The sequence below is a fragment of the Lytechinus variegatus genome, chromosome 16, assembly GCF_018143015.1.
Source record: "Lytechinus variegatus isolate NC3 chromosome 16, Lvar_3.0, whole genome shotgun sequence".
NCBI classification, from domain to species: Eukaryota; Metazoa; Echinodermata; class Echinoidea; order Temnopleuroida; family Toxopneustidae; genus Lytechinus; species Lytechinus variegatus.
In genome coordinates this window covers 7,549,168-7,565,406 of record NC_054755.1, presented here as the reverse complement: position 1 = coordinate 7,565,406, position 16,239 = coordinate 7,549,168, and the positions used below count along the sequence as shown (strand labels likewise).

The window sequence follows — 16,239 nt, the reverse complement described above, 5'->3', positions numbered from 1 at the left end:
CCATTTGTGACATAGAGCTCTGCCTATAATGTTTGATACAGAGTCACAAATTTGTAACGGGTAAAGACAGCTACAGTCATTCACAACACATTAATTGAGTCATTGCCTGTTTAAAGGAAGATGGTACATAATCTGGGGCCGGGGGTGCTGGGGGGGCTTCAGCCCCCCCCCCACTTTTTTCCAAAACCGTGTACAAAAACGTAAATATGGCCATATGATTGTGATTTTTAGCATGGTCAGCCCCCCACTTTGAAAACCGCTCCGCGGCCCCTGATAATATCCTTATAATGGTGATGTGATGAAGAATTAATGTTTTTTCCATGTAAATGGACAATCATTTTATATAGTTTGTTTTCGTATTAATCAAATGCTTGTGAGAAAGGTGCAACAATGAAACAAAAATATGGTTCCTATTTTGAAGCAGAAAATCTGATCGAAGAAAGCTACATTGCCAGTTGTGTATTGTATTTGTTCTGGGTGACAATATTACTTCTAAAATATTATAGCAGTAATAGTAAATATCACATTATCAGTCTGCTACATTTATACAGTACTCATAGTCATTTTGATGATATTCTATTATTGGAGATGCATGGTAATAGGCATTCTTTAGCACTGTTTATTCTAACATACCCCTGATACTCACTACATATTATTATTACAAATTTAACAAAATAACTATTCTTTTGCATGATGCTATGTGATATAACTTTGATTTTTTTTTCTGACATCGTTGTTTGTTGACTATTTTCTTTTTGATACTCCATGTAAGTTCCAAGAAAGATAATCAACATTTTCTTATGTTTACAGAGCTACCAAGTCTTACGCATTATGCTTGGGAATCAAGCATTTTGGACTCTTGTTCATCCCCTCAAATCTCTGTCTCACGCAACTATCACAGCCTATCCCCATACATTGTACACAATGTCTGTGATCTCACTCAGATTCACAGAAAATCTCACGCATAGCTGGTCTTTGAACTTGGCATCTCTGTGTTTAATACTCCCCTCCCAATAAAAACAAGATGCTCAATATGTGTATTAATCCTGTACAAATTATCTTCTTCCCTTTAAAACTACATGTAAATGTAATGAAATATATGTTTTCTGTTGTAATGCAAACTAATAACATGTATGTGCCTTGAATGTTTAATTATCTTGTCTTACATGTAAAACTTTCAACCTCCAACTTGAAATGTTGTCTCCCCCAAAGCAAAGTACAAGTTCTGGTAAAGTGTGATCGAGTTTTAATACTTTTCTGTAAGATCTTTCGATATTCTATCATGTTTAATCATAGAAATTGTATATTTCTTATCAATTGCTGATAATTTAATGTTCTTGGACAATTGAAATTCTGACTCTCACAATAAGTCTCGATAACTTCTCAAATCTGCTTGAATGCACAGTATATGCACTATATGTGATAATCCAATTTACTTGTACCATACATGTACATACTTCCCTCTAAAACTTAAAGTATGCATGTTTTATATTGTTATGGCACGTTTTCAAAGTATTCATTATTCTTTTATGTGACATATCTAGCGCAATGCCAGGAGGAATGCTGTAATTGTGTTACCGGTAATCTTTTCTCACAAATATAGTCATCATCATCATCCATTATGTAGAAAGATTCAGTAGGGGAGATTAGGGAGATATTCTACATAGAAAATGAAGTTTTATTGGGAGAAATGTTGTGCTTTGTTCTGTATATTCTTTTTTTTCACTTTCGCTCTTTCTTTCCATACCTCTGGATTTCCAGTTTGTCAAGTTATCTTTGTTTTGTTTAGCTTACTTTAGTTGATTTTTCTCTCTCTTTCTTTCTCTTTTTATGTCTGCCAATTGATATGTTTTCTCTTTGTGAGTTCCTGTCTGTCTGTCTGTCTCTCTCTTTCACTGTCGTTCTGCCAACATGATAATTGCTTGAGCGACAATGACTCCGATGGAAAATATGAATATGTTTCTATTTCTACTGTTTGAGTCGGAAAATGATGTACATTATTTCACTTTTCACCTATCCGTTCTTTAATGTCCGATTGTATCTTTTCTTTTTCTTCTCTCTTAAAGTCCATCAATCTGAAAAAAAATTATGTTTTGTCTTGTTTTCTCTCTAACATTTTTACTAAAAAAATTTGAGGTTATAATATTTATTTACATGAACTGTGAAATACATACCAAAAAGCCAAATAAATGTTTGGTGTATAATGCCAATCCCTCTATAAATATATAACAAGTAGCAGGAGGTATTAATATGCAATATTTTTTTTTGGTCCAGATTTTTGATAATTAGATAATCAAACAATTGACAATGGATGTGTTCTTTTTATCTTTACATGTACATCTATCCACATTTTAAGAGTTTATTTTAAACATTACATGTACATGTATATTCTCACAGTAATTCCTTACACAGAACATCTTGAATATTGAAGAAAATAAACATACATATACATTCCTAATTTCATGTCATGGCATTTCAAAAAGTATTATGGTCATGAATGTAAATTGTACATGTATTAGAATTGAATTGAATAGCCAACATGATAACTCCCATCTACACATATAGAATCCCTTTGCATCAAACAGACATGTTTATATACCTTTTCCAGCACCCACATATTATCATCTACTACATTCACTTAGGCCCGTATTCTGAAGTCGGGTTTGACTTAAACTCAGGTTTAAAGTTGTGTTTTTAGTATGGATAACCAATTGTTACATGAATCACTAACAGTAGAGATGTCATACTTCAGCTCATTTTACTATCAAATCGTTCATTGTCGTCTAGGAAGTATAAATAGATGATTGTCTTCACCATCAATAAATCAGGAAAGAGCAGTTAACATAAGAAACATACAACTTAATAAAGATTTGATACTTTTGGCTTCCCATACTTAAACCACAACTTTAAACCTGAGTTTAAGTTAAACCCGACTTCAGAATACGGGCCATATGGTCATTAGGAGGGGGGGCATTCATACATGTAATTCTACTACACCAAAGCATTTTGAAATATTGATACTATTTAAAAAGAGATACATGTATTAGTGATGATGATAAAATTATTAAATTTCCCTCAATCAATATATTCACAACCCATTTTACTGCATGTGTATAATTTATGAAGTACATGTACCTCCTAGGAAAATAGTTATTAATCTCCATTATTAGAGGGAAATTGAAGTTTCAGGTATGTCTTTGTGTGTGGGTGAGTGATTGTGAGTGTGCATGTATGTTTGAAAGCATTCATAATGGTAGGGCTTATTTCTTTTCCTCTTTTCCCTTTCCCTTTGATTTTGGGTACCTGCTATGTTTTTTTCTGTATCCCAGATTTTAATCACAAATGGATTCTATTTCTATGATGATATTTTGTAATTGTTTGGTTTTTGGATGAATGAGAATATAAATTGTACCAGTAAATTTGAAATCTGTCTTTGAGAATAAATAAATGTATATCTTTTTAAAAAAAGAAACTTTGGTATAATTTAATCGGTACACCATTGTATATTCATGAGAACAGCATACAACTTCCAACAAAAATAATGAAAAAAAAATCATCATCAAAAATAATTTTCATCCTACGTATATGAAATTTAGAATTTTCAATTTTCATTCATGCTGTATCTACCCTTGAATAACCATTTGACCAAGTGTCAGTTATGTAAGATTTTGATAAATCAATTGCTTTAATGATTTCTTCAAATAAAAGTTTGTGCAACATGCCTCTTGAGGCATGCCTCAGTGTTTGGGGAGTCTGATTTTTCTCTTTTGACCACCCAGCTTGGAACCCAAAGTCAGTCTCTTATGATATTGTTTGAAAAAGCGCCACCTACTGTGTGCCTCAAAACAACATCGTTGCAGTGAAAAAGTGTTATCTATGCTTTGAAATAATAGAGCACTGGACAAGTTACTTACTGATTCTATGCTGGAAGGTTTCAGGGAGAGATTCAAAGTGCATACATTTCTTGTTGCAGTGTTAAAAAACTCTTGAGAAAAAACAATAACCACTGTTTGCAAGGTTTATGTAAGTAGGCACCTAATATCCAAAGTTCTTGTGAGCTCATATGTAGAAACTACTCATAAAATTTGCACATGTTCACATTATTGCTGTAATGAATATTTATACATGTATTTCTTTGTTCGTTATCAGACCAATGGTGCCCCCATGAACATGACTCGATCTGCCACGCTGGCCAGCCGGGCCCGGGGCCGTGCAAGCGCGTATAATGCAGACAGCGACCGTGACAGCGGGGCCTCGTCTGCGAGTGACGACGAAGACACAGAGGCAATTGACGAGTTCTTGGAGGAGTTGGCCAGACTTGAGAGGGAGCTTCGGGACGCGGAAAGGGTGAGAGACGAGGCTGTGACAAAAGCAGATGAGATGTATGCGGAACTCCAGAATCTTGAAAAACAGTGAGTATTTGATCAGAGATATACAGTACATGAAGAAAAAGGTTTTTCTCTGGGTTGTTAAAGGTCAAGTCCACCTCAGAGAAATGTTGATTTGAATCAATAGAGAAAAATCAGACAAGCACAATGGTGAAAATTTCATCAAAATCAGATGTAAAATAAAGTTATTACATTTCAAAGTTTCGCTTATTTTTAACAAAACAGTGATATGAACGAGCCAGTTACATGTACATCTAAATGAGAGAGACGATGATGTCATTCACTCACATTTTCTTTTGTTTTTTATTGTTTGAATTATACCATATTTCAATTTTTACGAATTTAATGATTAGGACCTCCTCGCCTGAAGCACAAAATGTTTAAGTAATGGAAATCCACGTGTTCAGGGAGGAATGAAATTTCATTTCACATGACAATGACGAGAAAATAAAATATTTCATATTTCATTTAATAAAATACAAAAGAAATAGTGAGTGATGTCATCGGTTCCTCATTTGCATACCGACCGAGATGTGCATGTAACTGTTTTGTGAAATGAATCAAAACTAAAAAATGTCAAACCTTTCTTATTTTACATCTGATTTTGATGAAATTTCCAGTGTCAGGCTTGTCGAATTTTTCTCTTTTTATTCAAATCAAGTTTTTGTTGGGTTGGACTTTTCCTTTAATGAATTTTTTTTATTGTTTCCTAGTTACAGATATAGATGAAAATATATTTACATATTGAATTTCTGTAAAGCTTGTACCATCCCATTACAGGGTTTTATTGCTCGTAACCTGGTAATTATTAATGGCACACGTCCATCTTTTATTATTACTTTTATGTATTGTTTATAATGCACTTTTCCCAAAGGCCCAAAGCGCTTACAACAAATGAATTAAATGGAATTATATAATCTTAAAATTACAAACTAAAAAAGAGATACATGTACTAGGTTTTTAATACCTTTCTGAAAACTGCTAGCGATGAAGACTGTCCAATTGTAAGTCATTCCAGTACTGACAACGTAAAACTTCTTTCACCGGCTAATGTATGAGTTTATGAATACATGTATGTTAGACGAAGAGGGTCACCAAATCTACACGTATATCCATTTAAAACCGAACAGATATGAGGAAGAGAGCAAAATGTGTACAAGACATGATTATTTAAAGTCACTTTCTTTTAACTTTTTAGACATCGCTACGAGCTGGAGCACGTCAACCAGAACTTTGAGATGGAGAAGGCTCGGATGCGGGAGACCTTGATACAAACTGGTATGGAGGAGGAGCAACTGAAGCACATTGAAGAGGGAGCCCAGAAAGGAGCAAAACAAGCCATCAATGTAAGTACCCAAAGGGGTTGTAGTATGACGAAATGCTCTTCCTTTGTACAGCTGATTGTAACTTTGTATACATTGTTTGCTGTAGGGTTACAGCTGAGCTGAATTGAAACAGTTGATCTTTTCCGTTTTCGTGGCACAGGTCATGAACACATTTCACAAAATGATCTTAAAGGGTAACTGTCTTCCAAGGAGCCCACACCATGTGCTTTATTGATAATCTCGCTTCAAACAAATTTCTGATTTCCGAAGAACAAATGATACATTTATATGTATTGTGATTTCAGATAGAAAGAGATCTGGGCCCGTCTTATAAAGCTTTGCGATAGATTCGAAACAAATCTAGAATTTCTATGTCCTTACCACACAAATTGAGATCAATTGCAGTTTGAGTTTGTTTTGATGCTATCACAACTCTTTGTAAGAATGCATCTGACTAAAAAAAAATATCAAATGCAAGTCCCTCAAACATGCATTTGATTAGTTGAAATTCAAGGTGTATCTGAATTGTAAATTTATGTTTGACTGGATCTCTTTCTGCGACAAGCCTCTGGTGAAATGAATAGGATTATCATTTTTTCTTCATTTATGTGCGACCTTTCTCAGGGGGAGAGAGAGAGAACAAAAGAGATGCAGAGAGACAGAGAGACAAAGAGAGGAAGAGACAGAGAAGGGGGGGGGGGGTGGAGAAATGAAATGACTTTAAATTGAAATTGACTTGGAAAATGCATTTGTTTTTATGTAGAATAGCAGCAATTGGAGTAGAGGGATATTGCTATTTTAAAATAAAAATGCCATGCCATGAAAATGCAAATACACTGCATAGCTTTCATTTAAAAAAATCATTCAAATTGCTAGTTTTTACTACACTTGTAGGACAGATTAGTCATGACATGAACACTTCTTTTTTTAACGCGATATCATTATACTGATTTGCAAATAATTGCCTTTTCCCCCTTTTATACTTGTAAACTTAATAAATGCTTAACTATTTCTTTTCACTAAAATGCTATTGTGAATACCCTTTTCTGCAAATAATTCAGGACAAAATGAAGAAAGCTAAAAAGCGAGTTGGAGTGCAAGTAAGTCAGCGGGAATAAAATATTTCATGGGCTGCCAGCAAGAAGGCCTTTCTGCTATAAAATGAAATATATTTGGTTTTTAAGGCTTTCTTGCAGGCAGCTAGGAAATATTCGCATTTCATATTCCCCCACTATTATATTTAATGTACTTAATATAAATGGTGTTCTTGATCATCATTGTCCTTTTAATCCATAATGAATCTGTGTTTATTTCTTCAAATCATTAGAATTCATATTAAAGCATTTCATTCCTGCATTGATAGGAAAATATATGAAGTCATGGAGGTGTAGAATGCTACATGTGTTGTGAAGTGACTAACTCACCTAAACTAACTTTGAAATATAAATGTTTGATTTAGTATTCAAGCCGTAGACCTACAAGCATCATCATGATCATCATAAAGGCCACACACACCCTACGATTTTGAAACAAATCGCATTTTGCTCATTTTCTGAAAATGCGAATGGAGCATATCATATGATTTGAGGTTAAAATTAATTGAAAGAATACTTATAACCATTTTGAAAGATTGCAAGCCTTTATTTTGGAGTATAGGCCAAATTAGTTTCAAATCGTATGACTTCTATGACGTCATTACGACTAGATATTAAATTCGCTTTTATTCTAAGAAGGATGATAGCATAGTCACAGATTTGATCACAGATATTCCAAGTCTCAATATTAGCATCGAATTCTACTACATTTTAATGTGTATTCAGGTCGCAGACCAATCGTAAGGTGTGCGGTCGCCTTAAAGCATAATCACATCTAATCATATCACAGTCATCATTATCTTTATTGTCATGATTATAGTTGTCATCATAATCATCTTACATGATTATTGTTATCATAATCATTGCCAAATGTGTCTCCTTAGACTACCGGTAATTGTTGTCATCATTGAAGGTCCTCATATTGTTGTCATTATTATCACAGTAATCGTCATCATCATTATCCTCATCACCGAAATTATGATTGCTATAATATGAAAATCAGTTTTTTTTCATCATGAATTGAAGTGTCACCCCATTGTCTGGATCTTTATTCATTCATATAATGTGTTCTAATGGTGCTTCGAGTATGCCTAACAGATCTTATCAATGCACTAACATTCCAACCCACCTGAGTTCATAGCATGACTCCATGGTTTTACCTTTCTTGTTTCAGCATTGGTTGCCCCACGTTATGACTAACAATCTGTTGAAAAAACTTTGTATTTCATAATAAAAAATCAGTTTTAAGGTGTTCTAATGTCTAACCGGGTGCTTCAAGTATGGCTACATACCTTGATATTGCAGTAACATTCCAACTCCTTAACTCGTTGCATGACTCCATAAATCTTTCGCATTTCACCATTGAATTCCCAAGGTTAGGCCTGTCAATGATCTTGTGCATTTCATAATGAAATGTGCATATTGTCCATTATTGTGATATCACTGATCTCCCTCAATCTTGATTGGGCAACAACAGTGTACTCAACAATATGGATCTGTCAGTGTTTCTCTTTCAAAATGTTTATATAAACCTCATTTTCTTGGGATCACACTGCTTGCTCTACTGATGAATCCATGGCTCCATCCTACAAAGAGTTACGATTGATCCAATCAATCGTAACTCTATGGAAACCCATCAATGTCATGATTTTTTGTACTGGAAATTTGCACGATGTCCTCTGTAAACAAAGAGAAACACGGTGAATTTTCAAGTAAACAATGAATGCATGAATATGCATCATAGTTAGAAAACATTTTGAACGAACATGCATAAGATATGTTGATGTTGCTGGCCGTCCATAGTTGTGATTGATTGGATCAATCGTAACTCTTTGTAATACAGAGCCCATATTCTTCCCTATGCTTGGTCTCATCCTACATGGTCTAATCCTAGTTTGTCTACCATCTGGGGCCCGTTTCACAAAGAGTTACAACTGGTATAAGTTTGCCATTATGGCAACTACCATGGCAACCTTGATTCTGATTGGCTGCTGAGCCCTGTTACAATGGTAGTTGCCATAATGGCAAAGTTACAATAGTTGCAAGTCCTTTATGAAACAGGCCCCTTGTCCAATTGCTATGTAAACCTTTTTTCCATTTAATCTAATTTCCATTTCATCTAATGTTCACTTGGTCTGACACCATTTAGGGGGTGTTTTATGAAAATACTTGCAAACAATTGCAAATATTCTGTAGCAATTTTAGGACTGATAGATCAATTGGAACTTAAGAAAATCAGTTGACATTCCTTGTTACGAGAAGCAAACCAGCAATCAACTACAACATTTTGTGATTAATTGTAAGAAATATCATTGATTTTTTGACTGAGATTTGTCTTGCAACAACCTGTTCATTTATCTGTGGATAGATTGACTATTTATGAACCGAATTTTCAGTTCACAAATTAAAGAATGAAAACTAAGGAATACGGTTGATTTTTCTCAAGAATTTCCTGACATAACATCACCTCAAAAGAGTTGGAATGGAATAGGCAGTATTAGCCTCTGACACAAGTAATAGAAATCAACTGTATTATGAAGAAATGTTCCTTCAATAATCTTGAAAATTTAGATGAACAGATTTAAGGATATTCTTTAAGTCGGTTATTTAAGGTGGATTTATTTTTGCAAACTCTAGGACTAAACAACTGCAGATTTTTTTTCTCTCTTTCTTTGACATACATCGTACATTGAGAAAGCAAGCATGCATGAATAGGCTCCCATCAAGTTTTCATCGTAAACCCAAGTTGTGGATGGTTGTGTGCAGTATGGGAGAAAAATCACAATTTCATCATGTGTTTGTTCCATTGAAATTACCATATCATTCATACAGTGTACATGGAGTTTTAATGATGTAATAAAAATGCTGCATACAGTACAGTACATTCATGCTTCTTTGTTTTCATGTTAATTATGACACCCCTTATGACTTACAGTATGAATGGTCAATGCAAATATTAATTCATTTGACAATGTTACTAATCCATGGTGTCACCTTTGTCACAGGTAATCTGTCTTGTGAAAATGTACCTCTGTTTCTAATGTCCGTACTGGTGTGTGTGTGCATTTTAAAGGGGTTTAGAGGTATTCAGTAAAGTAATTATGACTTTAGTGATTGTAACTAACATTTTTCAAAGGCACCTTACAAAAAGTTATGCAGTACATGTATATTTTAGCAAGATAACTACTAAATTCCTGCATTTCCCCATGATAGAATGTGAGGACCAACAATGTAAAGATTTTTGCATGAGTCCTGTGGGACATGCAAAGCTATGACTTTTAGAAAGGTGCCTTTACTCATTACTCATTGGAAAAGCATTATTAGATATTAACATTAAACATGGTATGTATCCGTGCATTAATTAGTCTATTTTTTGGTACATGTAGAAATTTCATTAGACGAGGGGTAAGAGACAATGAAAATGAGAATTGGAGGTGTATTGGTCAGAAAGAATATGATATACCGGTAGTTTTCGTCAGTGGAGTATTTGCTCTTTGATTGTTATAATATGGGAAGCTGGGGTAATTAGTATGCATTGGTTGGAAACGTTATATTCAGTGTTATATTAATATAAACTAAACCTAAAACCACCACTCACAGAGAAAGAACATCAATGCAAATATTTTTATCAAAGGAAAAAAAATGTTCTGTTCCTTTGTAATTCTTCATATTTACAGTGGAAATTGCTAAGGTTTTAAATCCAAATATTGTTTTTTTTGTTTTACCCAATAACGATCAAATTCCTTTTTCTTTTTCACCTACCATCAATTTTTGATGTCCTTTCATCCCGTTTCCTGTAAGTGTTGTTTTATTATTCCATGACCAAAGCGATCTTGAAGCATATAGCATGATGTATCTATTATACTGCATGCCGATGCGCAAATCAGTTCTTTATATAAGGTCTTCATCTCATTCTTAAGACAAAGATGATTGATTTCAAACGACTCTGACTGATCTCTAAGGTGGTGTGAAGATAATTTCTTAATATAGATTTAACAGCTTCACTTGTTTTCTTGAGGGAAATCAATCTGTTATTAAATGCAATTTTATTTATACCGATTAATATCCAGGAAGAGAATTAATATGGTATACAGATTAGAAAATCTAAATACTGAGATATTCAAAAGAATAATCTTTATTTGATTTTGCTTTAAATTCTTTAAACATATATTTAACCATACTCGGCTTCAATAGACGTGCATAGGAGGGCCTTACAACAGAAAACCTTATTGATACAATATTATTCTCAAATTTGAAAGCATACTGATAGGGAAACCGACCCCTTTCTCTTCCGCGTTTTAAGAAAAAATGGTACAATGTATGTCTATGTATATATGACTAAAATATCAAGCATGTTAATGCATTGAAGCAGATATTTACAATGTATATGTAAACTCTCATTCTGTCCATGTATATGTTAATTTTATTTCTGTCTTTTTTGTTTTGCTCCCTTGTCTGATGTATTATTTGGTTAAACTTGATACTTACATGTACAGTATAACAAACTTAAGCCCTATATTTGCATTATTGGCAGATCCAGGATTTTCCCAAAGGGGAGGCACAAATTTGACAAGCATAAAGAAAAAGATTCCTTGCTTTCAAAAAGGGGGGGGGGCACACTTGTGTTATAATGGCATATTTACATTACAAATTTTAATTGTGCCTCTCAAAGGGGGGTGGGGGCGGCACAAGCCCCCCCCCCCCCCTCACCTGGATCTGCCAGTAATTTGAATTTTGAATGGTATTTCTTGGTGATCTCAATTATTCAAAGTAAATATTTTGTAATTTTTTAAATTTCCAGAATTGTTTTTGTTGATCTATCCATCATAGTGTACAAATTAAGGGCATGATACAATTGCATACAAATAGATTATGTTTATGAATAATTTCCTTGCCCCGAAAATTAACGAGCATGAAAATTGGTACGTTTATAACCCAATAACACTTTTCTGCCACTGCCAGCGCTAATTCTCTCTCTCTCTCCGTATACCCTCTAAGTATCATGCATGTGTTTACTAGCATGCTACAACATTGACGGCTGGCATGTGATCATGTACAACATTATGAATATTAAAGCTGATATATTTACAGAGTAACTTGGTGCGGGATTCTGATTGCCTTTTCTCAGAGATATGACAGAATCTGTATTCTGGTGGATGTCATAACTTTTGTCCTAAAATTGTCATAGATTTTGTCTCTTCTCTATAGCATGCAGCAAAAATATGTGGTTCTTTAATACACATAATCACTATATACAAGCAAGAGTTCTGACACAATTTATGACAGGGTCTAGCAGTCATGAATTTTGTTATATACTTTGTTATCAAATATCTCGATACCCTGCCGACTAAATGTCAAGCATACTATTGTGTTATTTAGATTAGATTGTGATATTTGTTTCACTAATAATCCATGACTATTTTAAAAAATATTTTCTTATGCTACAAAAACTTAGACCCTACATATTAATTCTTCATGTTTTGTCGGTTTTCCTTTTTTTTCTATCTCTGTTCTAATATTCATTCACAGCTCTTTCTCTCTTTGTAATTAAGTGCTACCACTGGGCCTTCCTGTTGGTTAGGAGTACGATTTTAAAAAGAAAGATCTCCCTTTTAATCAATTTATATAATAAAATTGGGAGGGGTGAGTTATTATATGTCTTATACAGTAAAGATGTCACACACCAAATTCGTTTACGTACAATGCAAACACGTTCATGTATCTTATTTGTTGTATATTTTCTCTTCTTGACCACCATAGTTTGTTGATTTTGCTGAACATCTTGCTCAGATGAATATTGAGAGGAACCAGCTGAGACATCAGGTTGATGAGATTACCAAGGAATGCCAACACTGGAAAGACCAAGTGTAAGTGTGGCAAGGAATTAAAAATTAAATCCAGCTCTTTTGCCATCAAACCATCTTCTCTTGCATGCAAATCTTCTTCTCTTGCAATCAAACCCTCCTCTATAGCAATCAAACCATCGTATCTTGCAATCAAATCCTCTTCTCTTGCAATCAAACCCTCTTCTCTTGCAATCAAACCATATTATCTTGCAGTCAAACCCTCTTCTCTGGCAATCAAATTCTCTTCTCTTGCAGTCAAACCCTCCTATCTTGCAATCAAACCATCTTCTCTTGCATTCAATTCCTCTTCTCTTGCATTCAAATCCCTTTTCTTGCAATCAAACCCTCTTCTTTTGCAATCAAACCCTCTTCTCTTGCAATTAAACCATATTATCTTGCAATCAAACCATCTTCTCTTGCATTCAAATCTTCTTCTCTTGCAATCAAACCCTCCTCTATAGCAATCAAACCATCGTATCTTGCAATCAAACTCTCTTGTATTCAAACCCTCTTCTCTTGCAATCAAACCATATTATCTTGCAGTCAAACCCTCTTCTCTGGCAATCAAATCCTCTTCTCTTGCAGTCAAACCCTCCTATCTTGCAATCAAACCATCTTCTCTTGCATTCAATTCCTCTTCTCTTGCATTCAAATCCCCTTTTCTTGCAATCAAACCCTCTTCTCTTGCAATCAAACCCTCTTCAAACCATATTCTCTTGCAATCAATCTCTTTTTTTCTTGCATTCAAACCCTCTTCTCTTGCGATCAAACTCTCTTGCAATCAAACCCTCTTTTCTGGCAATCAAATCTTCTTTTCTTAATTCACCCTCTTCTCTCTCATCTTGTAGTCTTGCCAGTACAAATATTACACCTGAGGAACTGGACGAGCTCGGGGCGAGTGGAGAGAACGGGGAACTATCCAACTCCAGAGAGAGAAGCAACACCCAGACAGAAGATGAAGAGACATCTTCTAAAGCCGACTCAGGAGTGGTGTGAATGAACATGAGGTCAAAGGTCAAAGAAGAAATTTTCAAAACTCCAGCTTAAGCATATTAAGTAAATGAAACTATAAATCAAGCAATGTGATACTTATTAATTTATTACTATAACTCTGGTGCATTAAATTAGATATGGTTGTAGAGTTTATGTTAAGTAGAATATTTACATGTACTTCAAGATTGTGTGAATGTATGTTGTAAAATATTCATTTCTAGTAGTTTTTGTTTCTCTGATACAATCTATACTTAAAAAAAAAACAATTGAATATTTAATCATTAAAAGAGTTGTTGGTACCTCCATATCACTTGATTATGCTTTGCAACTAATAAATGATTTTAAAGCCCAATCTTACAAAGTGTTTTTATCGATCAAATCAATCTTACCTATGGAAAGCTATCTGTCATCATAAATTTTATTAAGCATTCACACTCTACAATTGAAAACATAATGATAAATAAGATATTATATATTGATTAAAGTCTTTGTATGTTGTTGTATTTAACATGTCATATACATGCAAAATGAAAAAAATATGATTTCACAGAAATATGCATGTACCTCTTTTTGCTCAATGCTTGACTATTTTGATACCTGGAAATTTGCATACCGGTATGTAATGTTTACAATCTTTGAAGTGTATACTTGTAATATTGGTGACTAATAGACATAATTGTTCTTATACATCTATGTACCTGTATGTTGCTGTATGTTAATGATAGCATTGTGTTGAAGGCCTACACGTACATGTTTTGTTTGTAAGTGTGCTTTCAAAAAATTTTTCTTGTACTTTCGTGTTTTATTTAGCTGCATTTGCATACACATATTCCGTAAAGATTTTTTTTTAAGGGATGTGCTTTTTGAATTCACGAGTTGAAATGAATTTAGATATTGATTGATGTATTAGTCTTTTGTTTTCTTTGTATTTCATGTTATCATGTTGCCTGTAGGTATCCTCTTTTTAGTGTCTTTCATTTCAGTACTAGTATCAAATGGATATTCGCACATTCATATGAGCCTTAGAGTTATCAAATCATGTGATTATGTGAATATAGACCTTTGGGGGGGGGGAGGGGGGAGTGGGTGCTCTTATATTGATACATTATTTCGATACAGGACATCATATATTCATGTCTGTTATTTCTGAATGGTGGTATATTCACATACTTGTATATGTTGTATGATCTATATTTTTTGTAATACACATGAAAGTGAGGATATATGTGTAGTTTACTCAATAAATTGTTGAGGCCTTGCAATAGATTATATTTATAGATACATATTTAGTTTCAAAGTTGAATTGCTGATGATTTGAAATAGATTATATTTATTGATAGATGTGTAATTAACAAGATGAATTGTTGTTTGTTGGTGCATTGAAATAGAATAATATGTAATATTTATGGATATCATGTAATAAAATTACCACTTGTCTCGCTTGAAGAAATTGAAGAAATCAACATTTATATGTATATATTAGAACTTTGTTATATAATTTTGTTTAGTATTTAAATTATATGTGCCTCACATAGATACTGCACATGGGTGTCTTTACTTCTTTATAATCATTGTGCAACAAATTGTCTTGTGAAGTTCACTCCATTGCCCCCTCCCTAAACTGTGCATTAGGATGTTCTTTACCCCCCTCTAATTATCTTTGTCTGAAAGTGTTACTTACAGATAGAGTGGATTTCAGTCTATATACAGTGAATTTGCTATATATTGCTATAGAACCCAGAGAACACATTTATGATAATGTGACCATTCACCTTAATAATAGCTTAACTCTCATTAAGTTGAAAATTTTAGGCCACATTCTCTTCTAAGACAAATTTCTTTTGAGAGTTGAAGAGAATTTGTTTTCCCAATACATTCTACTTTATTTTGAGGCAAAGTTGCCTGTATGAAGACTTTATTGTTTGATAACTGGTACTAGATTCTTCTATTTCTTTGCCAAAAAAACTGGTAGCTTGAGCTAAAGCTGGGGTAATAACAGCAGTGCTTATTATCCTCAGGCAAAAAGCACTATTTAAATCCAGCAATGGTTTATTATTATTATTTTATTGTATTGTATTACTTTTTATTATTAATATTATTATTATTATTATTATTAATCAGTCACAGCATTCCATTAATATTCCAAGTAACCTTTCCATTTCTAATGAAAAAGTACTACATATCATTCTCATAGGATCATGTGCAATGCATAAAGTGTGCTTTCTGTATTTATATTTTAAAAAAATGTTTCTTTTATAATCAATAATTGTATACATTTTATGATCAGTGCTTGCATCCACATGGTATAGTGAGTGCTAAAAAGTATCAAATAGCTGTATTTCCTCAATCTACATGTATCTGTTATGAATGTAATTTATGTTATAATATCCTGTAAGGTAATGTATATGACTCAATATAACATTCCTGATTGTTAAGCAAACTAATCACAAGAATGGTAGTGTATATTACCCCCGGATATTGTGTATACTATCTGCATAGTTATTTTTTGAGGAAATGTAATAGGCAAAGAGCATGGAAAATAAACCACAACTTCCCTTGAAATGTGGAATTGCAGAAGAGTGATGATAACCTC

The 16,239-nt window shown here is 33.6% G+C and overlaps 1 protein-coding gene across 2 annotated transcripts in view; it reads left to right on the top strand.

The window, feature by feature from the left end:
• The window catches only part of LOC121429617 (metabotropic glutamate receptor 3-like), a 30,636-nt gene extending 16,954 nt beyond the window's left edge, over positions 1-13,682 (top strand). Inside the window, exons 13-17 of one of the 2 annotated variants that reach the window (XM_041626739.1) lie at positions 4,150-4,412; positions 5,587-5,734; positions 6,775-6,813; positions 12,568-12,674; positions 13,502-13,682. In XM_041626739.1, the coding sequence (XP_041482673.1) occupies positions 4,150-4,412; positions 5,587-5,734; positions 6,775-6,813; positions 12,568-12,674; positions 13,502-13,649 (705 nt within the window). In that variant the 3' untranslated portion in view covers positions 13,650-13,682. The remainder of the gene's footprint in view (positions 1-4,149; positions 4,413-5,586; positions 5,735-6,774; positions 6,814-12,567; positions 12,675-13,501) is intronic. The other variant, XM_041626740.1, reaches the window with a different exon arrangement.
• Positions 13,683-16,239: the final 2,557 nt, after the last annotated feature.